General features: G+C 44.1%; 1 protein-coding gene across 7 annotated transcripts in view; it reads left to right on the forward strand.

Moving 5' to 3' along the window:
* The first annotated feature begins 16412 nt into the window (after window positions 1–16412).
* The window catches only part of ARID1B (AT-rich interaction domain 1B), a 385639-nt gene continuing 382281 nt past the window's right edge, over window positions 16413–19770 (forward strand). For 4 of the 7 annotated variants that reach the window (XM_029944117.1, XM_029944118.1, XM_029944119.1 and 1 more), the window contains exon 1: window positions 16413–16607. In XM_029944117.1, the coding sequence (XP_029799977.1) occupies window positions 16422–16607 (186 nt within the window). In that variant the 5' untranslated portion in view covers window positions 16413–16421. The remainder of the gene's footprint in view (window positions 16608–19770) is intronic. The other 3 variants (XM_029944116.1, XM_029944114.1, XM_029944115.1) reach the window with 1 other exon arrangement.

The following is a 19770-nucleotide window of genomic DNA, read 5'->3' on the forward strand; positions in this document are numbered from 1 at the left end:
GAGTGAATGTGCGCTTCTGTGTGATTTGGACTTCCTTTTTTTTTTTTTAATGTTTATTTACTTTTCAGAGAGAGAGAGTAAGACACAGAGTGAGCTGGGGAGGCGCAGAGAGAGCAGGAGACACAGGATCTGAAGCAGGCTCAAGACTCCCAGCGGTCAGCACAGACCCCAGTGCTGGGCTTGAACTCACGAACCGTGAGATCTTGACCTGAGCTGATATCAGTCGCTTAACCGACTGAGCCAGCCAGGCGCCCCTGGACTTCCTTAAAATGGATGTGTTGTGATGTTCGTCATAAGCTAAAATTTCTGGTCAAGACTTTTTTTGTATTAGAAAGTGTAGGGAAGGCAGAGTGTACACTGAGATACATTTTGTAACACAGGTTAGAATTTAACTCTGGTGCTTTTACGTTCTAGTTATTATTTTCAGGTACAGAAATCTTGCATGCCCCGAACCCTAGATTTGTACAGTAGTTAATTTAGCAGATAGGTGTTGGTATAGAGCGTAATTATCACGAAACACTTTCAAGTTTCTCTCCAGCTGAAGGGGGTAATGTGACTTCTGGTGTTCCTCCTTTCTCCCTTTCTCCCCTCACCCATTTTTAAAATAGCAGTGCTTTTCATAGTCAGAATTTCATGTTGTGACACCCTACTCACAAGTTATGACAGCAGGGTAATGACAGCAACTGCCTCCAGAGAATCAATCAGGCAATTAATTTTGTAAATGAAATGCTGATTATACAAAGCTTCACATGAGAGGCCCAGTGATTAAAATCAATTTAACAAATTGTTTCAGGTGGGACTTGATTAATAATTTGCCATAGATGCTGAGGCTGTATGACCAGCATACCTTGTCACTCCCGCTCTCCAGCTATATATAAAAATACCTTGTTGTCACTCTTCCTAGCCGGCTCTCTCTGAAAATCCACAGGTAGGCTAAGCACTGTGTCATCTGTCGCACTGAAGGGGATAGAAGCTATACGCATGTGCGCGGGCACACACACACACACACACACACACACACTCACGCATATTTACTCTTTGTGTGTTTGCCTACCTAGATAGACCCGGCTAACAATGAAAATGGAATGCAGTATTGCTGTTCTGCTTTGTGTTTTCCTGTGTTCTTGAAAACTGAAAACTTGCTCGGACGGGTTTGGGAACAACCAAGTTAAACAGGTCTTTTTTCTACGTAGGACGTTTTAGACTTTCTTTCAGGCTAACATGTATTCTGATTCTTAAAGAGTAGCATCTGCTTTATAGACATTTTCCATTCTTTTTTTTTTATAATAGTCATGAAACTTTATGCTCCTAACAACATAGCTTCAAAGTATATAAAGCAAAACTGATTAAATAAAAAAAAACAAAAGGAAAAAATAGCAAACCCACCATCAAAGTAGATTTTATATACCTATATCAGAAATGAACAGAATAGGGGTGCCTGGCTGGCTCAGTTGGTAGACATGTGACTCTTGATTTCAGGGTTGTGAGTTTGAGCCCCAGGCTGGGCATAGAGCCTGCTTTGCCCCCACTGGGTCCGACCCATCTCTGATTCCCTAGCAGCCTAGACATGTTCCGTTCTTAATTACAGTAACAGCTATAAACATAGTTTGGGAAACAGTGTTGTAACAATATTAGACATGGTAACATTAGAGGCTGGAAATAAAAAGAATGCCTATGTTTGGGGCCCTATAATCTGAATCCAGGAGAAGTCACACTTGGAGTAGGAGACACAGCATCTCACATTCATACAGGGAACATTCGTTAAGTGCCTGTGAGAAGCCAGACTTGAGAGCAGGTGTCATAGTTTTTAGTCCTTATCATTGCTGTCACATCCAGAAGGTAGTACAGGATTATTTAGGAGAAGGTGGCTCAGGGAGGGAAGGGTTAAGGTGCCCTTGAGTTTCTTTAGTTTTAGTTTTCTGTTAATGAAGTAATAGGAACAGCAGTTGTTCACTGTGTATGAAAAGTTGGGGCTGTGAGGAGAACCGGGGCGAGGAAGACCCCGTTTCTGCCCCGGGGGTGCTTGCGGATGAGAGGCCCCGTAAGCCAGGAGTTGCTAGTGGTTGTGGTAGCGGTTTAGTATCTACTGAATACGACAGTGGCAGCACACCGTGGGAGCCCTGCGAATGCAGAGTACTTGACCTGGTAGTACTTCTTGGGGTTAGGAAGAGTTACTACAGTTTACAGCAGCCAAAGGTGTGTGGGGTGCAAGAGCATTCTAGGAAAGGGTGTGCCTTAGTGCACTGGCACAGAGGCGCGCAGAAGGGCTGATTGTTGAGTTGGAGGCTCCGCGCAGGTTCATTGTTGAACAGTTGGCAGGTGGCTGGTGTGGCACCTTAAGGTGAGCCTTGATTATTTGGGTGTTGAATCAGGGTTTTGAGTTCCTTATATCTAGCTCTTTCCCTGCCTTTCGACTTTTAGGGCAGTTTATTGATAAGATTTCTAGTCAAGGAATGAGGCAGAAAGGAGAATTATGTCTAATTGTCCACATTCCTTTTGATCCTTACCATGACAGTCGGAAGTTCTGGCAGGGAGGAGGGATGATTCTAGAATTACAGAATGCTAAAACTGGAAGAGGCTGTAAGGGCTCACCTCGCAATCCCTCACTTCGCAGGAGGAGCTGTGGGGCTCACAGGAGTGAACTTGCCCAGGGGAGGAGAGCTCTCACACTTAGGTGAGCAGTTAGTATGAGCCAGGCACTGTGTTTTGTATCTGCTGTTTTTTTTATACTCACAACCCTATTACAGGGTGGTCACTATTATGCGAACTTTTTAGAGGGGGAAGCTTAAGTGCAGAGAAGTTGCGCAGTTTGCTTGAGATCACACAGTAAATGGTGACCCGCCCCGCAGGCCAGTAGCCTTAACTTCAGAGTCTGTGTACTTGACCCCACTCTGCTGGACCAAAGAAGGCCCCAGAGCTGGAGAGTCAGGCTCTTGAAGTGTTAATTAGTCCGGCTGTCTCCTAAACCCTCTCCCTCCTTCAACGGAAGCTTTGTCAGCTGCAGTTTTGGGATAATTCACTTTTTGTGTTTGTACTGAGATTAACAATTACTGGCTATGGTTTCATTTGGATGGTTGCTTTCCTTACTATAAATGAGACAGTGTGACAGAGGGCTCCCTGCCCTAGTGACAGAAGGCCCCCTGCCCTAGGAGGCACTGCTAGAGGACCAGGTGTGTGGACATCCTTTGTAGGGAAGAGGGGGGAGCAGAGTCACGTGGAAAAGGTGGGGTCTTATGAAAGCACTTTTTGAAAGTTACAGAAACAAATAAGGGAGGTTTTCTGGTTAAAGATGGCACATTTCATATCGTTAAGGCTGGTGGGAGATCTTTTAAAAAGCATAGTAAGAAACCCGAGGGAGCAGAGGCCTTTATTGCACCTTGAAGGTTGAGGCCGAGATCTTGAAAACGTGATTTATGGGGACGGGTCCCTAGCAGAGCAGGGTTTTAAGGAAGGTCTTTTTCTCTAATGAAAAAAAAAATTTTTTTTTTGGTGTGTGTGGAAGCTTCCTAGGATTATTTATTTTAAGAACTTAATTTAAAAAATCTTTATTATTATTATTATTATTATTATTATTGTAATGGTGGCCCACGAGGGGCTTGAGCTTAACTACCGCAAGGTCAGGAGTGGAACGCTCTTCCGACTGAGCCAGGCAGGCGCTCCTTTCTAGGATTATTTTTTTCACAAGTATTGAAAATATATATAGCCAGGGGGCATCTGGGTGGCTTAGTTGGTTAAGCATCTGACTCTTGATCTCAGCTTAGGCTCTTGATCTTAGGGTCATGAGTTTGGCCCCACTTTGCACTCTGTGCTGGGCATGAAGCTTACTTAAAAAAAAAAAAAGTTAAAATACAGATATTTAGTGTGTGTTTTGCCAGCTTTAGTACATTTAGGAAAAGTATCCCCATCCTCCTGCCCAATCATATCTTGTCTGTGCCCGTCTTTTTTTTGTGTGTGCATGTTTCTGGTGTTTTGACTCTTGTAGGTCTCCATGTTTCTTCTCCCCAACTTTCCTCCTCACAGGCTCCCCTCCCCAGTGGTGCCAGAGGCCCCAGTGATGCTGTGCTCATTGGGGGCCCCCCTTGCAGACAGAAGATACAGTGGTTACCCTGGTTTTTCAGTTTCTTTTTGACCCCTTCTTTTAACTTTTATTTTGAAATAATTTCAGGGACACCTGTGTGGCTCAGTCCATTAAGTGTCTGACTTCGGTTCAGGTCATGATCTCGCGGTTTGTGGGTTTGAGCCCCGCATCGGGCTCTGTGCTTGCAGCTCGGAGCCTGGAGCCTGCTTCAGATTGTGTGTCTCCCTCTCCCTCTCCCCCACTTGTGCTCTGTCTCTGTCTTTAAAATAAATAAACATTTAAAAAAAATTAAATAATTTCATTTTTCAGGACAGTCTCAAGAATAGTGCAGAGAAGTCCCATATACTTTGTACTTTGATACATTAGTTTTGGACATTTTGCTACATTTACTTTTACCTGCCTACCGATCAATCTACAATGGGATGGGTGGCATGTATCTGCCTCTTTCCTCCTTCATTGTGCTGGTGTATTTCCTGGAGTGCATTTCCTGGGATGAGGTGGTTCTTTTACATACCTCTGTGCCGTTAGCACTGTTGGGGTATTTAACTTGGATGCAGCACTTGAACTATCATCCATATTCTAATACTGTCCACTGTCCTAATAGCATCTGTATAGCAATCTTCTTTCCTTCAGTGCAGGATCCTGCTTAGGACGTGTACATGCATTTAATTGCCCTTTTTTAGTGTATACTGAACAAGTGTCCATTTATATGTGGATTTTTTTATAAATGCAGTACAGTACTGAAATGTGTTTTTTCCTCATGAGTTTTTCTTTTTTTTAATTTATTTTGAGAGAAAGAGAGAGAGAAAGTGTGAGCAGAAGGAGAGGGAGAGAAAGAATCCGCAGCAGGAGCCTGAAGCAGGGCCCGATCCCATGAACCATAAGATAATGACCTGAGCCAAAGTCAAGAGTCAGGTGCTCAACTGACAGAGCCTTTCTTTGGCACCCCTTCTTATGATTTTTTTGGTAACATTTTCTTTGGTTTACTTTGTTGTAAGACACAGTGTGTGTACATAGAACATATAGTACATGTAACATACAAATACGTGACTAAGGTTTTGGCAAGGCTCTGGCCCACAGTAGGATAATAGTAGTTAAGATTTTGGAAAGTCAGAAGTTACATGTTGATTTTTGACTCTGTGTGGGGTCAGCGCCCAAACCCCAACGATGTTGAGGGGTCAACTATATATTAGTCATGTTAACTTTTTTTCTTTGAACAGTTGCACTACACTACTGCCGGTGAGTGCTGTCACTTAGTCGCGGCTCTGATAAAAGTGGGTCTCTCGTGGGCTCGTGCCTCCGGGAAGCATGTTCACTCGGGGGCTAGCGGTCTGTGTATCAGGCAGGCGTTCTTTGTCTAGAGATTGCTAAGTCAGTTGTTAACCGTCAAATATTTTTATTGCTATTTTCCTTAATGCAGTTTTAAAGTTGTTAATTTTAAAAAGTCAACGACATAGTTTCAGAGAGTCATGGTGGCGGCGATGGCTGGGGGGCCAGGGCCTCCTTGGACCGACATTCGGGGCCACTCTGGCATGTCTTTGGAATTATTTGTCGATGCAAATCACACTCCAGACATCTTTAGAGCGGTTGTCTTTTCGAGGGAGGTATTATCTTCACTTGAAAGATGGGAAAACCGAGGCTTAGAGCCCTGGAAGAACTTACATGACATTCCGGGGCGAGTGAGCCGCAGGAGAGGATTATGAACCTGTGTCGTAGACACAGCATGTTAGTTTCTGCTTGTTTGCAGAACCTGATAATTGGTAGTGGCTTCCTGCAGCTGTGCAGGGGGAAGCTCCTGAGGCTTACTGGACTTCGGGAAGACGCGCACTAGGATTGATGAGCGGCGGCTCCGTTCTCTGCGTGTCAGTGGAGGGGTGGAGGCCATCCGGGCCTCTGGGCAATTATTCTGAGCTGACGCTTCCACATAGTAACGATGCTAATAAAGTCTATCCCTATTCAAAGCCTGTTTTGTGCCAAGAACGTAACTATAGTATCTCCAATTCTGTAACGACTCTGTAGCCATAGTGGCAGTGCTCTCGGTGGCTAGCTGGCGTCCACTGAGATGCAGAGAGGTTAAGTGGTGACTTCAGCTTTACGCAGCTCAAAGTGGTGGAGCTGAAATCTAACATGCTCTCACAAAAGCTTCCTTTCTTGATTTAAATCTGTATTTATATGGGAAATATACTATATGATTTCTCTTTCTTAAATAAGCCTGCTACTAAGTTGTCAGTAGTGACACAATGAATATGAATGATAGTGCGTACCTAGAGATGTAAATTTTAGAAATTGTCAAAGCCATGGTAATAGCTGTAGTTTTTTGGGGGGGGTTTGCTGAGAATAACAAATCTGCAGGAAAATAGAAATATATACCATTCCTATTTTGATATTCCCTTTAGATCTAATCTAGTTTTGAAATAAAAAGTTATATACATATATATACATACACACACACACACACTTGGGTTTGTTCATACAATTATTACATTTACTAAATTAAATTTAAATGTATGGTGTGGTCAGACAGTAATTTACTCACTGAATTGATGTAACAAGTTGCTGAGCTTGGGGGATTAGGCAAATAATGTGTTTTCCCAGTTTATAAAAACCAACCCCGAACTGGGGAATCAAAACAGTCTTGGTCTCTGGGCTTAAGTCTGTGGAATCTCGATGAGTGTGATAAACAGGGTAATAGCTGTCTTCTCCCCTCGTCATTCCTCTTCCCGTGGGACAGTCGAGTTGGGGAGACAGACATTTATCAAATAGTCACTCAAGTACATGTTCCTGTAGGGTTTCCTGAGTGCCAGGAAGGAGAGGCCCGGTGTTTTCTGAGGGGGTCCCGCCTCACTCTGGCGTTCAGGGAGGGCTTCTCCTAGGACAGGACAGTTGGGTTGAGTTCTGCAGGGGCACAAGCGCCTACCCGGAGGGGACAGCGCAGTCACAGGCCTGCGGTGGGAAAGTATGTGGGTTTTTAGAGCCCCATCGAGGCCAGCCTGGGCCGAGGGGGCGATTTCCTTTGGCAGCAGCGGTGGGTCCAGCTGGCTGGACGTGGTAAGGGATGTCTGTGGTGGGAGAGGAAGGAGGCAGGAGGCATCTGCGATTCTCACTAGTACGTCTGAATGGGGAGTGTCTTTCCCTGAGATCAGAAACGGGTGGGGAGGGTACTAGGCATCCTGGCAGCGACGTTGGGTGGCAGTTGGGTACAGAGTTCTGGGGCTCAGGGAATCAGCCAAGGGACACACATTTGGGGGACACAGACACAGACACGAGGAGGTAATGGAAGCTGTGGCTTTACATGAACTTCTGAAAAGGGAAGCTTTGTGTACAGTGGTGCACGACGCTTTCCCTCTTGCACCGTTGGCTGTCAGGAAGCCTGCATTCCAGTTAGAGTCCTATTTAACTGGCGATGTGGTGCTGAGACAGCCATTGCTTCGTCTGTTCAGCTCACGTGAACTATGCCCGGCATTGTGCTAAGTGCCAGGTAAATGAAGATGAATAAGACAAAATTTTCGCCTTTAATTAATGGTATGCTGGGAGACAAGAAAATAAATAACTTGAATGATTGATTTCACTCTGACTTCACTTTGCTTTTTTTTTTTGTTAAGAGGAAAAGAAAAAAGGTTTAGGAAGCTCTTACGATGTGATAAATCCTGTGGTACTTCATTTCATCCCCCGGCCACACATGCGGTGAACAGGCCCGCACCGTTAGATGTGAGCCTCGGTTGCCCGGCTCGCGGGATCCACACACCAGGTCTGTCTGACCCTAAACTCCCTGCTGTTCCCTTATGCCTTTTTTGTCTAGAATTCTAAGTGAGTTTTTGTTTGTTTGTTTTGTTTTTGAAACTGTGGACTGTTTGTTTTATATGAAGAAGACGGAGGGGTTTGAGGCAGGGAAGAGGTCATCCGAGGCAGTGCCTAGTGCTTGCAGAGGAAGCCCGGGAGGTGAGTCAGCAGAGCGCCGTGCATCAGTGCGAAGGGTCTTCCTGAGGTTTCTAATGAAGACCTTCCGCCAGGACTGTTGATGCCTGGATTTATGTCAGTCTTTAAAAATGGCACTGGTGGTTAGCCGAAGGCGCTGTCTTCTTCTTTGACCTCTTCGATATTTTTGTCAGTGACAGTGGCAAAGACATGAATGAAATGGCATGCTGATTTAATTGGTGGTTGATGTCAAGATGGGAAATACAGTTAATGTTAGATGTCAGGCTAGAATGGTGACCAGAAATAAGCAGAATGAAAATAAGCCGAGATACACACAGACTTGTACCACTCGAGTCAACTAACCAACTGTGTAATAGAAGAGGGGGAAGTGGGGTTTCATTACATCTGATGGGATGGATCGTAGTGTGATGGGGGGCACCCGGGTGGCTCCGTTGGTTAAGCCTCCAACCCTTGATTTCAAACAGGTCACCATCCTTGCGTTCATGAGATCAAGCCCTGAGTCAGGCTCCATCCTGGGTGTGGTGCCTGTTTCAGATTCTCTCTCTCCCTCCCTCTCTGCCCCATCCCTCTTCCCTCTCTCTAAAAAAAAAAAAAAAATGATGGGGTGGCCAAACAAATGCAGAGATCCGAGGCCACATTAGTACCAGGCTAGGCTCTGGGAAGAAGGAGCAAGTCCCTCCCTGTAATATCTTTTGTATTACGGGGACCAACATTTGGCATATTTTGCTCAGAAAAAGAAAATAAATATAACTGTCTTCAAATATCCTGCAAAAGGATATAAGTAAAACCAATGGATGTAAATTACAAGGAACAGATTTTTGATAGAAGAAAGAAATTAATGGCATTCATGGTTGTGGACACTTAGGGAGTTTATACAAACATCACCTCTGAACCAATGAGGTTCTTTTCTGTTCTCAGATTCTTTGTTTCATTGCTGAATCCCATATCCAGAATATCTTAAGAATTGTGATCAAGTGAAAATGTATTAAAGTGCTTTAGAAGTGCATGGTAGATGGTTATTATTTGATAATGGAAGTCAGGAGGGTCTTTGGATAGGTTTTTAGAGGACAGTTTTTTGACCTCTGACATTATAGACTACATTTGGGATACACATACATCATAGATGCATTTTTTAAAGTATCCCTAGGAGTTAAGAATCACAGCTTTTGCATGTAATTTTTTTTGAATGTTATTTTTATTGGTAGTTTATGGAAGTTATATTATATATATGTAACATAAATATTTGATGGCTAATCTTAATTCTGGAAAATGAAAATCCAGTGGTATTTTAAATTTAGAATATAATTAGGGAAAAATATTGTGTCTTCTACTCCTGTCCTGCTTAATGATAATGGATATGTGATAAACTTCTTTATTTAAAATTATATATCAAAACATGTTTCTTTCAGATAAAAACCACATAAATAAAAAAATTGCCTACAGTCCCATTTTCACAGTTTTTCCCCCTCATCCCCTTCCCCTTCCTCTTCTTTCAAATTTCATCCTGTGGTTTACAAGTTGTAGGTAACTTGGGTAAAGGAAACTCACACCAAAAATACTGACCGTGGTCATCTTTCCAAGTCTGTATATGAGTATTTTGGTCCATCCCTGCCCGCTTCCCACACTGCAGATGGCATCGTGGTTAGAGAGCTCCATGATTCTTGGACCCAGCAATGAAGCAGCCTCTTCTTTTTCTCTTTTAAATTTATTTATTTTGAGAGAGAGAGAGAGAGAATGAGAATGAGTGAGTAGGTGAGGGACAGAGAGAGGGAGAGGGAGAGAGAGAATACCAAGCAGGGTCCACACTGTCAGTGCAGAGCCTGATGTGGGACCTGAACCCTTAACCCGTGAGATCATGACCTGAGCCAAAATCAAATCAGAGGGCTAACTGCCTCAGCCCCCCAGGGACCCCCAAACAGCTTTTCCGCCAGGACTAATGTCTTAGACCTCCACTTCTTGGTCCTTCCCACCCCATTGTAGAACATAGCAAATATTCCCATTTGACCAGGAGAACTTCCAGTGTGTCGATACTCAGGTTTGGAGTTCCGGGGTTTTAGTTCAGGTCTTCACACGCAGGCCCCGTCTGGTCGTTATCAGTACCAGGAAGGCCACGCTGGTTTAGATGCTGGGGTGCATTTCCCTGCCTCAGTCTCCTGGCCTCCGTGGACGCATGCTGCTGTGGAGGGGACATGGGGACCCTTGTGTTCTGGGCTTCGCTCTGCATGGGTCCGCAGCTCCAGGCAGGTCCCCACAACCCCCAGCCTCCGTGACGTCATTTGGGATCAGAGAGTTTTCTGGGCGGTGGGATTCGGTGGTAGTGGTGGCAGTGGTAACTGAGAGTCTTGGTGTTTTCTGGCTTGAAGAGGAATACGTACATAAATATGTACATTTATGAGATGAAGGAAAGTCATGCCTTACTCTGCTGTTTTTGATTTAAACTGATTTTCATCCCATTAGAAGAGCTTGACCAAGACTGTTGCATTGTATATTATCACTGGCTTTTTACACGTGTCTTCTGTATATATAAATGTACAGAATCAAGGTAGAAATTGGTCAGGGAGTTTTTTATAATTTATTTTCGAGAACGTTTTACTTTATGGGATCAGCCCTCATGCCCGTGGAGTTACTGAGTCAGCACGATCTAAGTCCTGTGTGCGGTGTGCGAAGTGAGACCCCCACACCGTGCGGAGCAGGGACATGGCCCTTCTAGACTACTTGGGAGGTAAGGAGGAACACCTGAAAAATGAAAAACTAGGACATGAGTTCAATAATAACACAAGGCAACTCAGAAGTCTGTTACAAACAGCGCAGGAGAGATTCGGGGTCAGTTCCATAGATAGTGCTTCTGGGGTGTGGTGAAGGGGACGCTCTGCTGTCCTTGGACCCGGACTTGAGTGAGCCTGGGGCTACACAGGGAGGAGAGCAGGGCCGTCCCCAGAATGGGGACGAGTAGCCGCTCCCTGCTGGTGGGTGCTGTGAATGGGAGTGTGGGTGCAGGGAAGGGGGGGGCGAATGCAGGACAGCTGTGTCTCCCACCCACCTCCACCCTGCAGCAAACCATAGTCCTGTTTGCAACATGCCTGGGGAAAAAACAGGCATTTTAGAGTTATATTTAGACATTATCACAGAAAAGTAAACATAGATTGCCTCTTGATATGACAGCCACTACTTACAGGTCACTGTGGCTGGCTCTGATCCTTATCAACCGCGTTTTCACATGGCTGTAATTCATGCGCATCGTTGTTAAACATTTGACATTGTTTTATATGTCCTTTTCCATGTCTCTGGTCTGCTGTGCTCGTAGTTGTGGCTCGTTCACACATCCTGTGATCACTGTTCTACTTTTCTTCTTTGGACAATTGGCATTAAGCAGTTCTGGGAACTGTTACCGGTCTTACTTATTAGATTTTCACGTTAGTTGTGGGGTAGGTGTTATTTCTTCCACTTAGTGAGTGAGGAGATTCAGCAATAAGCAGCATGTTCAGGGCTGCCCAGTGGTGGGAACTGGGGGGAATCAGGGCGGGGGTCCACTCTGCAGCTGAGCCCTTCTTCCCCAGACCATGCTCTCTCCCATCAGTATGAGGAGTCTTGTAGGTGGGACAGATCTGGATAAGCAGCACCCCGCCCCATGTGACGGAGTATTAGAGTTGGTGCAAGACACAGCGTTAGAAGCTCTTGGATAAAGCTTGTCATAGGACCTCTCGAAGAGGAGTGGTAAGAAACCTGTTAGTAGGTATAAAACCTACCAGTACAAACACTCATTTACTCAAATTGGGTTTCATTATTTTTGTCATTATATAGGTAATGGAATGTTACTTCGAAGTTTACTTTAGCTGCTGGTAATTTAGAACATTTTCCCAAATAATGGTTCAAATGGGAAGAGTTTCTTTCTCTGAGCTCTTATTTAATCCAGATACATAGATATGATTATAGATTTTAAAAATGTGGATAGTTATTTTAGTGGATTTTGTAGTGCCTTTCTTCAATTTGTGGAATATTCAGAAAGAAACTGCTGATAAACCATCTCTTTACCTTGATATCCAATAGTAAATACAATTACATAGGAATCTTTATTGTAAGTACATGGGTAGGCACACTCTGGAAGAGTGTGTATAGTACGTATAAAAAGCACCAAGTGTATCTAAAGTATACTAAAGGTGTAGAAATGAGTTGTCCCTTAACTCGGGTACTCTTTAAAAGCGTAGTTGGATTCTCAGGTCGGCCTCTGCAAACCTCTGTAACCTAGAATACAGCCTCTGTCACCGAGATTGTCTAGAATTTATATCAAATATATATTTTAAAAATATATACTGTACTCTCTTGTTTAGTTGTCCTAGGAATGGAGAACCTTGGGAGATTTTGGAGGATTTAGGTAGTTGTGGCAGCTTCCCAAAAAATTTAGGGAAGTGTGTGTGTGTGTGTGTGTGTGTGTGTGTGTGTGTGTGTGCGCGCGTGTGCGCACGCACGCGGTGTGTAACTCACACATACGGATAAACACAAAAGCTTATTTGAACAAAAGAGAGGTTATGAGAAAGTTTTATCAAGAAACAAAATTGCATGAGACACCGCTTTCCCACACCTACACTAGTTGTGTGGGGCTCTTTGAAAATGGTTGGTGCTCACTGTGGCCTTCAAAGCTCTTGTTTTAATTTCCAGAATTGTAGCTCCGGATACAGCAGCTGTGGAATGGTATTCGGAGAGGGAAAACATGTTTGGAATGACATATTTAGAAAAGTATTCGAGGTTTTTCGATGTGGACCATGTCTTTGATATAGCACACATTTTATATGAGAAATGAAAATACTGATTAACTCTGGAATAGACCATCTGAAGCATAGATGATAAAAATTGTTTTGGGTTAGATGTGAATATCAGAAGTGACTTGGCCTGTATGGTTTTTTTTGGAAAAGACTTAGATTTGATTCGGTGTTTGGTTTCTTTAAGGAGATAGTAGTAAAAAGCAGGGGTTGAGATCCGGACTTATTTAATGTTAAAAATAGAAAGACTACACAGCAGGATGAATTTGGGGTGTGGATGTGTATTTTAATACAAGGCCATAAGGAGAGGAGGTTAAAATTAAATAATTTGCACTGTATAAGTATCTTTTCATATCTGAAGCCTCACTGAAAGGTATTAGATGCATTTTGAGAGGTACAGATAATCTGTGTATTTCATGCTTTAGATTTTCAGAAATCTCGGGGTTAGGCTAACATTTTTGACATGGGTGCAAATTAACTGAATTTTAAGTAGGACTGTGAGAGTGTATGGCAGCGATGAGACCGATATTACAGAACAGTTATCGTCACTGATAAGATGAATTTGCTGCACTGTTATCTATAGCATTAAAATATAGACATTCCAATCATTTTTCCATTTTAAATTTCTGCTTTAATTAAGGCAGTTTTGGTCGTGCACTATTTAAGGTGAAATAAGTATAGACCTTTTCCTCCGCCCTGGCGAATCCAGATTGAATGTGACGATAACGCTGCCTCAGGGCCCCGTATTAGAAATTTAGCCTGAAATCTGATTTACTCAGCCTCTGTGTTGGCCATTCACTCACTGTGCAGATTCTGAAATCACCAACTCAGCCTTGATTTTCACACTTCCACACAAAGTTTTATTTTATCTTTTGAAGGAAAGTGTGGAAAATAATTACAGTTTGCTTTTTTTAGGCACACACTTTATTTTATATGATTCTGGGAAAACTGAACTCTCAATACTCGGTTTTAGTTTTATTACAGTATATCAACATGCATGTTGTGTGTTGAATTGTGAAGTCAGCACAGGTGGTGTCACATCAGTATATCGTTTGAGAGACTTCTGTCATTGTAAGCACAACCTTTCCTTGACGTGGAAGTAACACATTTGAAAGTCCATGAAATTGTGAGTTTCGAGCCGAACTGCTGGGCCTGCCCGTATTTTCATTCAGGGGAGATCAGTTCCCAGCAGGTTGCTACGAATCCCTCGGAACCGAGCTTTCCTAGGGCCCATCACAGACCCACTGAGCTGCCCCCTCCGCACGGTCCACTGGGGATGTCCACCGCGGGCCCTGTCGTCTCCAGACCATCCCCTTCAGCAGGTGGCTCCTTTCTCCAGAACGCTGATGCATGTTCATTTTTCTCCGGTGCCTGGCGCGCCGCCCACAGTAAATGTGCAGCAAGGGGGGCAAGGACTGCGTGTGGCCTTGGGCTGGGGGGCAGGCGGGAGGGCCCCGAGCTGGCTCTGTGCTCCCGGCTCCCTCTCTCACCTCCCATTCCTGTCTTAGTTCCTTGTCTTTCGGTCGCTGCGCTCACCTGTGTGACGAGGCCGCACCGTCTGGGCGTCCGTCGGGCGTCTGCGCTGGTAGGGCCACGGGCTGCATTCGGCATGCCTGTTCTGTGTCTTTTCCATGACTCCATACTCTCTAGAGTCTTTGTTTCTCGACTGTTCCGTTGGCTTCTTTGTGGGCTCCTTCTTTCCCTTTTTCCTCAAATGGTTGTATTCTCAGAGTCGTGTCCTCTATGCATTGTTCTTTTTCCATCTATTCTTGCTGGATAAGGTTCTGGAGGTTTTATGTGCTTCCTGTTGTTTGGCTCATCCAGTACTTGTTGACCATTTCGCTGTGCACCAGGCGTGCTGTTTGACTTCCATCCTGGAGCCACAGTAGTGAGTGAGACAGAGAGATCACCGCCTTCCCGGGAGCACACACCCTCTATATGCTGACCTTGCCCTATTTATTATCGTTGCTCAGCCCTTACTCCCCAAGCTACAAACATATCGGGTCCCTTCCTTCTGGATGTTTTCAGCTGGATTTCCTGTAGGAACCTCAGATTGCATACATGGAATACTGAAGGCTCCCCCGGCACCGGGGGTGGGGGCGACGGTCCATCTGCTTCTACCGCTGCCTGTTCTATGTCAGGTGGTGTCTGATCCGCTCTTCAACCACCCTGGACTCCGGCTTTCTCCCATCACTCACTCAGTGCTCGGTCTCCTCCACGTTGTGCTGCATCTGCATCCCGTCGCTGGAATCTGGGCTTGCTCTCTCCCACCACTGCTCCCCGTTCAGGACCTCAGCTCACCTGCCTGTGGCAGCAGCCCGCCCTGGCTCCAGCCAGCCACCTGAGAGCAGTCCTTCTGGAAGCTGGATCCCAGAGTTCTGTCTGTTAGAAGCACCCAGGGGTTCATCCCCAGGATGTGGTCCGAAGCCCTTAAGATGACTTGCAGGGCTCCCCAGCGTGCTGGCTGCTGCCTGCTGCCTGCTTCAGAGTCCTTGCAAATTCCTGCTTCATTTGGATCTGAACTGCTTACGTGTCCTTGTCCCCACCAGGAAGCTCAGCTCTGCTGAGCCTGTGCTTTCTGCTGCTGCTTGTGCTGTGTGGTCCTCTGTGCCCTGTCCCTCCTCACCTTGAGTCTGGTACTTTTTCATTCATTTATTCTTCTCTTTGAGCCTTCTGGAAAGTCTTCACATATATTATATAGAGTCTGGCATACAGCAGGTGTCAGTATATGGTTTTGGAAGGAAGGAAGGGTCCGTGGGATGAACGCTGCAGGCCTCTTTAGCCCCTTGGGGAGGGACTTCCCCCACCACTGCGTTGCTCCTTTGAAGCACCCAGGGCACAAAAGTCCCAGCTGAGGCTCTGGTTCTGGCTCTGCTGAATGGCCTTGGCCCTGAGTCTCTCTCATAGGCTGACTCACTAAACCAAAAATAAAACTCAGAGTCTAGTTTTGAACTAGTTCTGTTTGGTAAGATACTGACATGGGGAAGGTGGCTTGTGACTCATAGTCTGGGAGCCTATTCATGCGCACTGGTGATCTTCGAAACTTTTCACCCTGGACGTTCTGTATTATCTAAAATCTACGCTTTCACTTTCTAATGAGCACTCAGATGCATTAATGTTTGATCAGGAGTTCCAGACTAAAGTCGTTGTTCTAAGAATACTTTGAAGTTAGAAAGCCTTGCTAACCACTCGGTATACTTTGTCTTAAAGCTAACAGGAGCTGGGTGACCTTAACTAATCACGCTCATTTCCTGTACGTGTAGCAGGATTTTAGAGGCAGGTGTTTTCTTTCTGCAAACTCTTTCCTTCTCTGGTTTACACTGGATCCCTCTTTAATTGTTAATACCTCCCTAAAAGTAAAAAACAAACGTCTTGTAGCCATGTAGGTGTTTTCCTTAAGTGTTCCTCTGGGATTTTATTCGCAAGGTTATTATTATTTTTTAATGCAATAATTGACTTACAGCATATTCGTTTCAGGTGTTACATGCACTATAAAGATTTGCTATTTGTATGTATTGTGTGTTTTTAATGTTTCCAAAACTAAGGATAGTTGTGTTTTTAACGGATAAGTGAGTGTAACAAAGTTTCTGCCTTTGTAAGAAGTAACGACTTAATCTGTGTCTTTGTTTCTGTTCTCACAGGGCAGCCCCATGGATCCTATGGTGATGAAGAGGCCTCAGTTGTACGGAATGGGCAGTAACCCTCATTCCCAGCCTCAGCAGAGCAGCCCATACCCGGGAGGCTCCTACGGACCCCCAGGGCCGCAGCGCTATCCCGTCAGCGTCCAGGGCCGGACCCCAGGGGCCATGGGAGGAATGCAGTACCCCCAGCAGCAGGTGCGTGCCGCTCTTTACCCCAGCTCTCGCCAAACCAGTGATCCGCTGGTCTTCGGTTCTCCCTGTCTACCTGAGACTGGTACTGAGAGAATTAGGGGCCATTTCACTGATGTTCTGCTTTCTTTTCATTATCTTGCTTTCTTCAAGTAATCATGGGTGCAGTTTCCTTTTCTTTCTTTTCAAGAAGGAAAAGTGAGCTTCTTAGAACAAAGTGGACAAAATGCCCGTTTGGTAGAGGGGTGTTACTGTGTTAGTGGCCACATTTGAAAGACAGTCCGTATCATCTTTAGCAAATTACATAGATCTGACCCCTGTAGTAAACTGGCTTTCTAACATTTCTGGTGGCAGACAGGCAGGTTTTGAACTGTGAATAGATTTTTAAAGGTGAAGTTTTAATTTAAAGAATAAATAACCATGAAAATGGCATCATCTTTGAGAAAAGTTTTGTATTCTCCCAAAAAGTTTTTGTATTTATTCAGTAACATGTTAATTTCATATAAGAGGATTTGGAGTATATCTGTTTTCTTAGATTTTGATGGGTTTTGTGTTTTTACTTAAAACAAAAAAGACTTCCCTTCCTTTTAAAGACCCAGTATTTTCCTCTAGAATCAAATAGTTGGAGTTACCTCAAATGCCCATCTACCTTCCAGAGTGGTAAAGCTACGGTCTCTTGGATCCTGAGAGTGTATCCTTGTAATGTTGGCCTGAGGAAGCATGATATTAGGAAAAGACGAAATTCAGACTTGTTAGGGCGTTTAGTTACTAGAAACGGCAGAGAGCCTTATTTATAAATTCCCACACCGTGTCTTTAATCCAGGGTTCGAGGGGTGCATTGGGCGGATCCATGTGCATTTTACTGAATTCCCACACCGTGTCTTTCCTCGGGGCGGGGGAGGGTCCGTGGGGCGGACAGGTGTGCATCTTACTGCCTGCAGGCAGGTGACCCCACAGGGTTTCATACTCTTCCTCTAGACGGATTCTTCCCTCTGTTTAACCAAAAACTGGATCACTCTTTTGGTCTCTGTAAAGTGGATGTGGAGAACAGTTTACTTTTACGTGCTCCAGAGCTGCGTCCGTTAAGTTGCATGTGAGCTTTTTCCTTTATAGACTGAATATTGTTTTCTCTCTTTATCTTTGCTCCTCCTTCGGTGACTTTATTTTAAGGTGGTTGGAGGGAAAGCTTAGCAGTAGCCCAGCCTTTGGGAGTCCTAGCTGTTGGTTCCTCAGACAGCCTCTGTTACTGTCACCCGTGCTCACTGTCCCTTATTAAATGGGCTGCCCAGAACTCTCTCTGTCACTTGCACACTTAATTGCTCTCTTAGGTTTTTTTTTTCAACATGACTTCTTTCTTCCAGCAATATTTTGCTGCCTAGAGTAAAACATCTTTAGCTGAGGTTGCTAACGGTGAGAGGGAAAGAATTTGTACGCCATTGAAAAGTAATGTGTGATTTTTCTCTTCCTTCTTTGAATTTTAATCTAATTTGCCTTTAGTTGAGGGCGAGAAGGCCAAGGCAGCTGGCTGCCAAAAATTTTAATTCTCCTTCGCAGCTGCCTGCACGTGGGGGCTGATAGTTGTGTGAGCTGACTCTGGCCACAGGGAGGGAGGAGAGGCAGAAGGGGAGGCGTGGCCAACCGGGTGGGGTAAAGTAGAAACCGGTCCTTGTTTTTTTTCTTCTTCTTCTTCTTTTTAAAAATGTTTTAAAGTTTATTTATTCACCCTGAGAGAGAGAGAGAGAGCGAGTGAGTGTGAGCAAGTCAGGGAGGGGCAGAGAGAGAGAGAGAGAGAGAGAGAGGGAGAGAGAGAGAGGGAATCTCAAGCAGGCTCTGCACTGTCAGCACAAAGCCTGATGTGGGGCTTGAACTCACAGACCATGAGAACATGACCTGAGCTAAGCCTGAGCCACCCAGGCTGAGCATGTTTCTACCATACTTTCCTCATGTCAGATTGGAAAGTCATATCGAAGGGTGGTGTTCATGGCAAACTCCTGGGTGCTCCTTTATCTCATTCTCTGAATGAGTTTAAGTCTTAGCATAGGTTTTCGACATTGGCATAATTTGCAACCCGAAAGTAGAAATCCCAACAAATGGAAAGGGCATGTAAAGAATGATTACCGACAAATTTTTTTTCATTATTTTCTAACCCCACATGTGTAAGGCAGAGGACATACAGTAATACATAGAATAACTACTTTTCTCAGCTTTTTGGTTTGTCTTTTTTTTTTTTTTAAATCCCCGTTGCTTTTATTTACCTAGATTTGAAATCCAGTAGCTCTTGGATTTATTTGAAGGGATAAGTTGGTAAAGGTAACTCACCAAGTATTTCAACAAACTTTTAATTAAGATTTTAGATTAGGTATTTTTACTGCAGATCAGAAGAAATGTCTAATTCTAATTATGGACAGATCTTCCTGATAATGAAAGGAAAATAGTGTCTCTGGTAAGAAACTGAATGCCCTGGCTATAAAATGTCAAACTTTCATATTGAGTTCGTGATCATGGAAGGTTCTAAGAAATCTGTATTGTTTTTTTCACACTTTCTTTTAGTTCTAATATAGTCTTGAAATACAGTATCTTGTTTTGATAACTGGAGGCTAAAACTAGCCGTGAATGCATTTTTGAATGTGTGTAACATTTTAAAGGAGATGCAGCTTTTTATTACCAAGTTCAAGCGATCAGTTAGGTATAGGCTAATTAATAGCGTTGAAATGGAAAAAAAGAGTGAAGGTGTTGGGTAAAGATTATCAGAGCACATTTATTTTGTGAGCTTTAGCCTTGTTCTTTGGTGAGGAATTCTCATTGAGTTACTTTGTGAGTTTTGGATAATTACAGATTCGTCCACAGACAAGGTCCTGGCATCGTGATTGGCTGGTACTGTTTTCTCCGAGTATTAATGTGATTGGCTTAGCATTTTTGCAGTCATGGCTAATGTTTCTCAGGGAGAAAGTTGAAAGATAATGATGACATTGAGTTTTCATTGAGTGGACATCACCACCTAGGCATGACTTTGCTTTGGACAGCCTCCAAAGCTTTCTGTGTTTGGTTTGTGAACCTCTAATGAGCTGAATCGAGTTCATTTAATATCGCCCATATATTTCTGCAAAGGATTAAAATGCAGGAATTCAAGTTTGTAAATTGAGTTGCCCACTTTTCAGCTGAGTGGTAA

This window comes from Suricata suricatta, chromosome 7, assembly GCF_006229205.1.
Source record: "Suricata suricatta isolate VVHF042 chromosome 7, meerkat_22Aug2017_6uvM2_HiC, whole genome shotgun sequence".
Lineage (NCBI taxonomy): Eukaryota > Metazoa > Chordata > Mammalia > Carnivora > Herpestidae > Suricata > Suricata suricatta.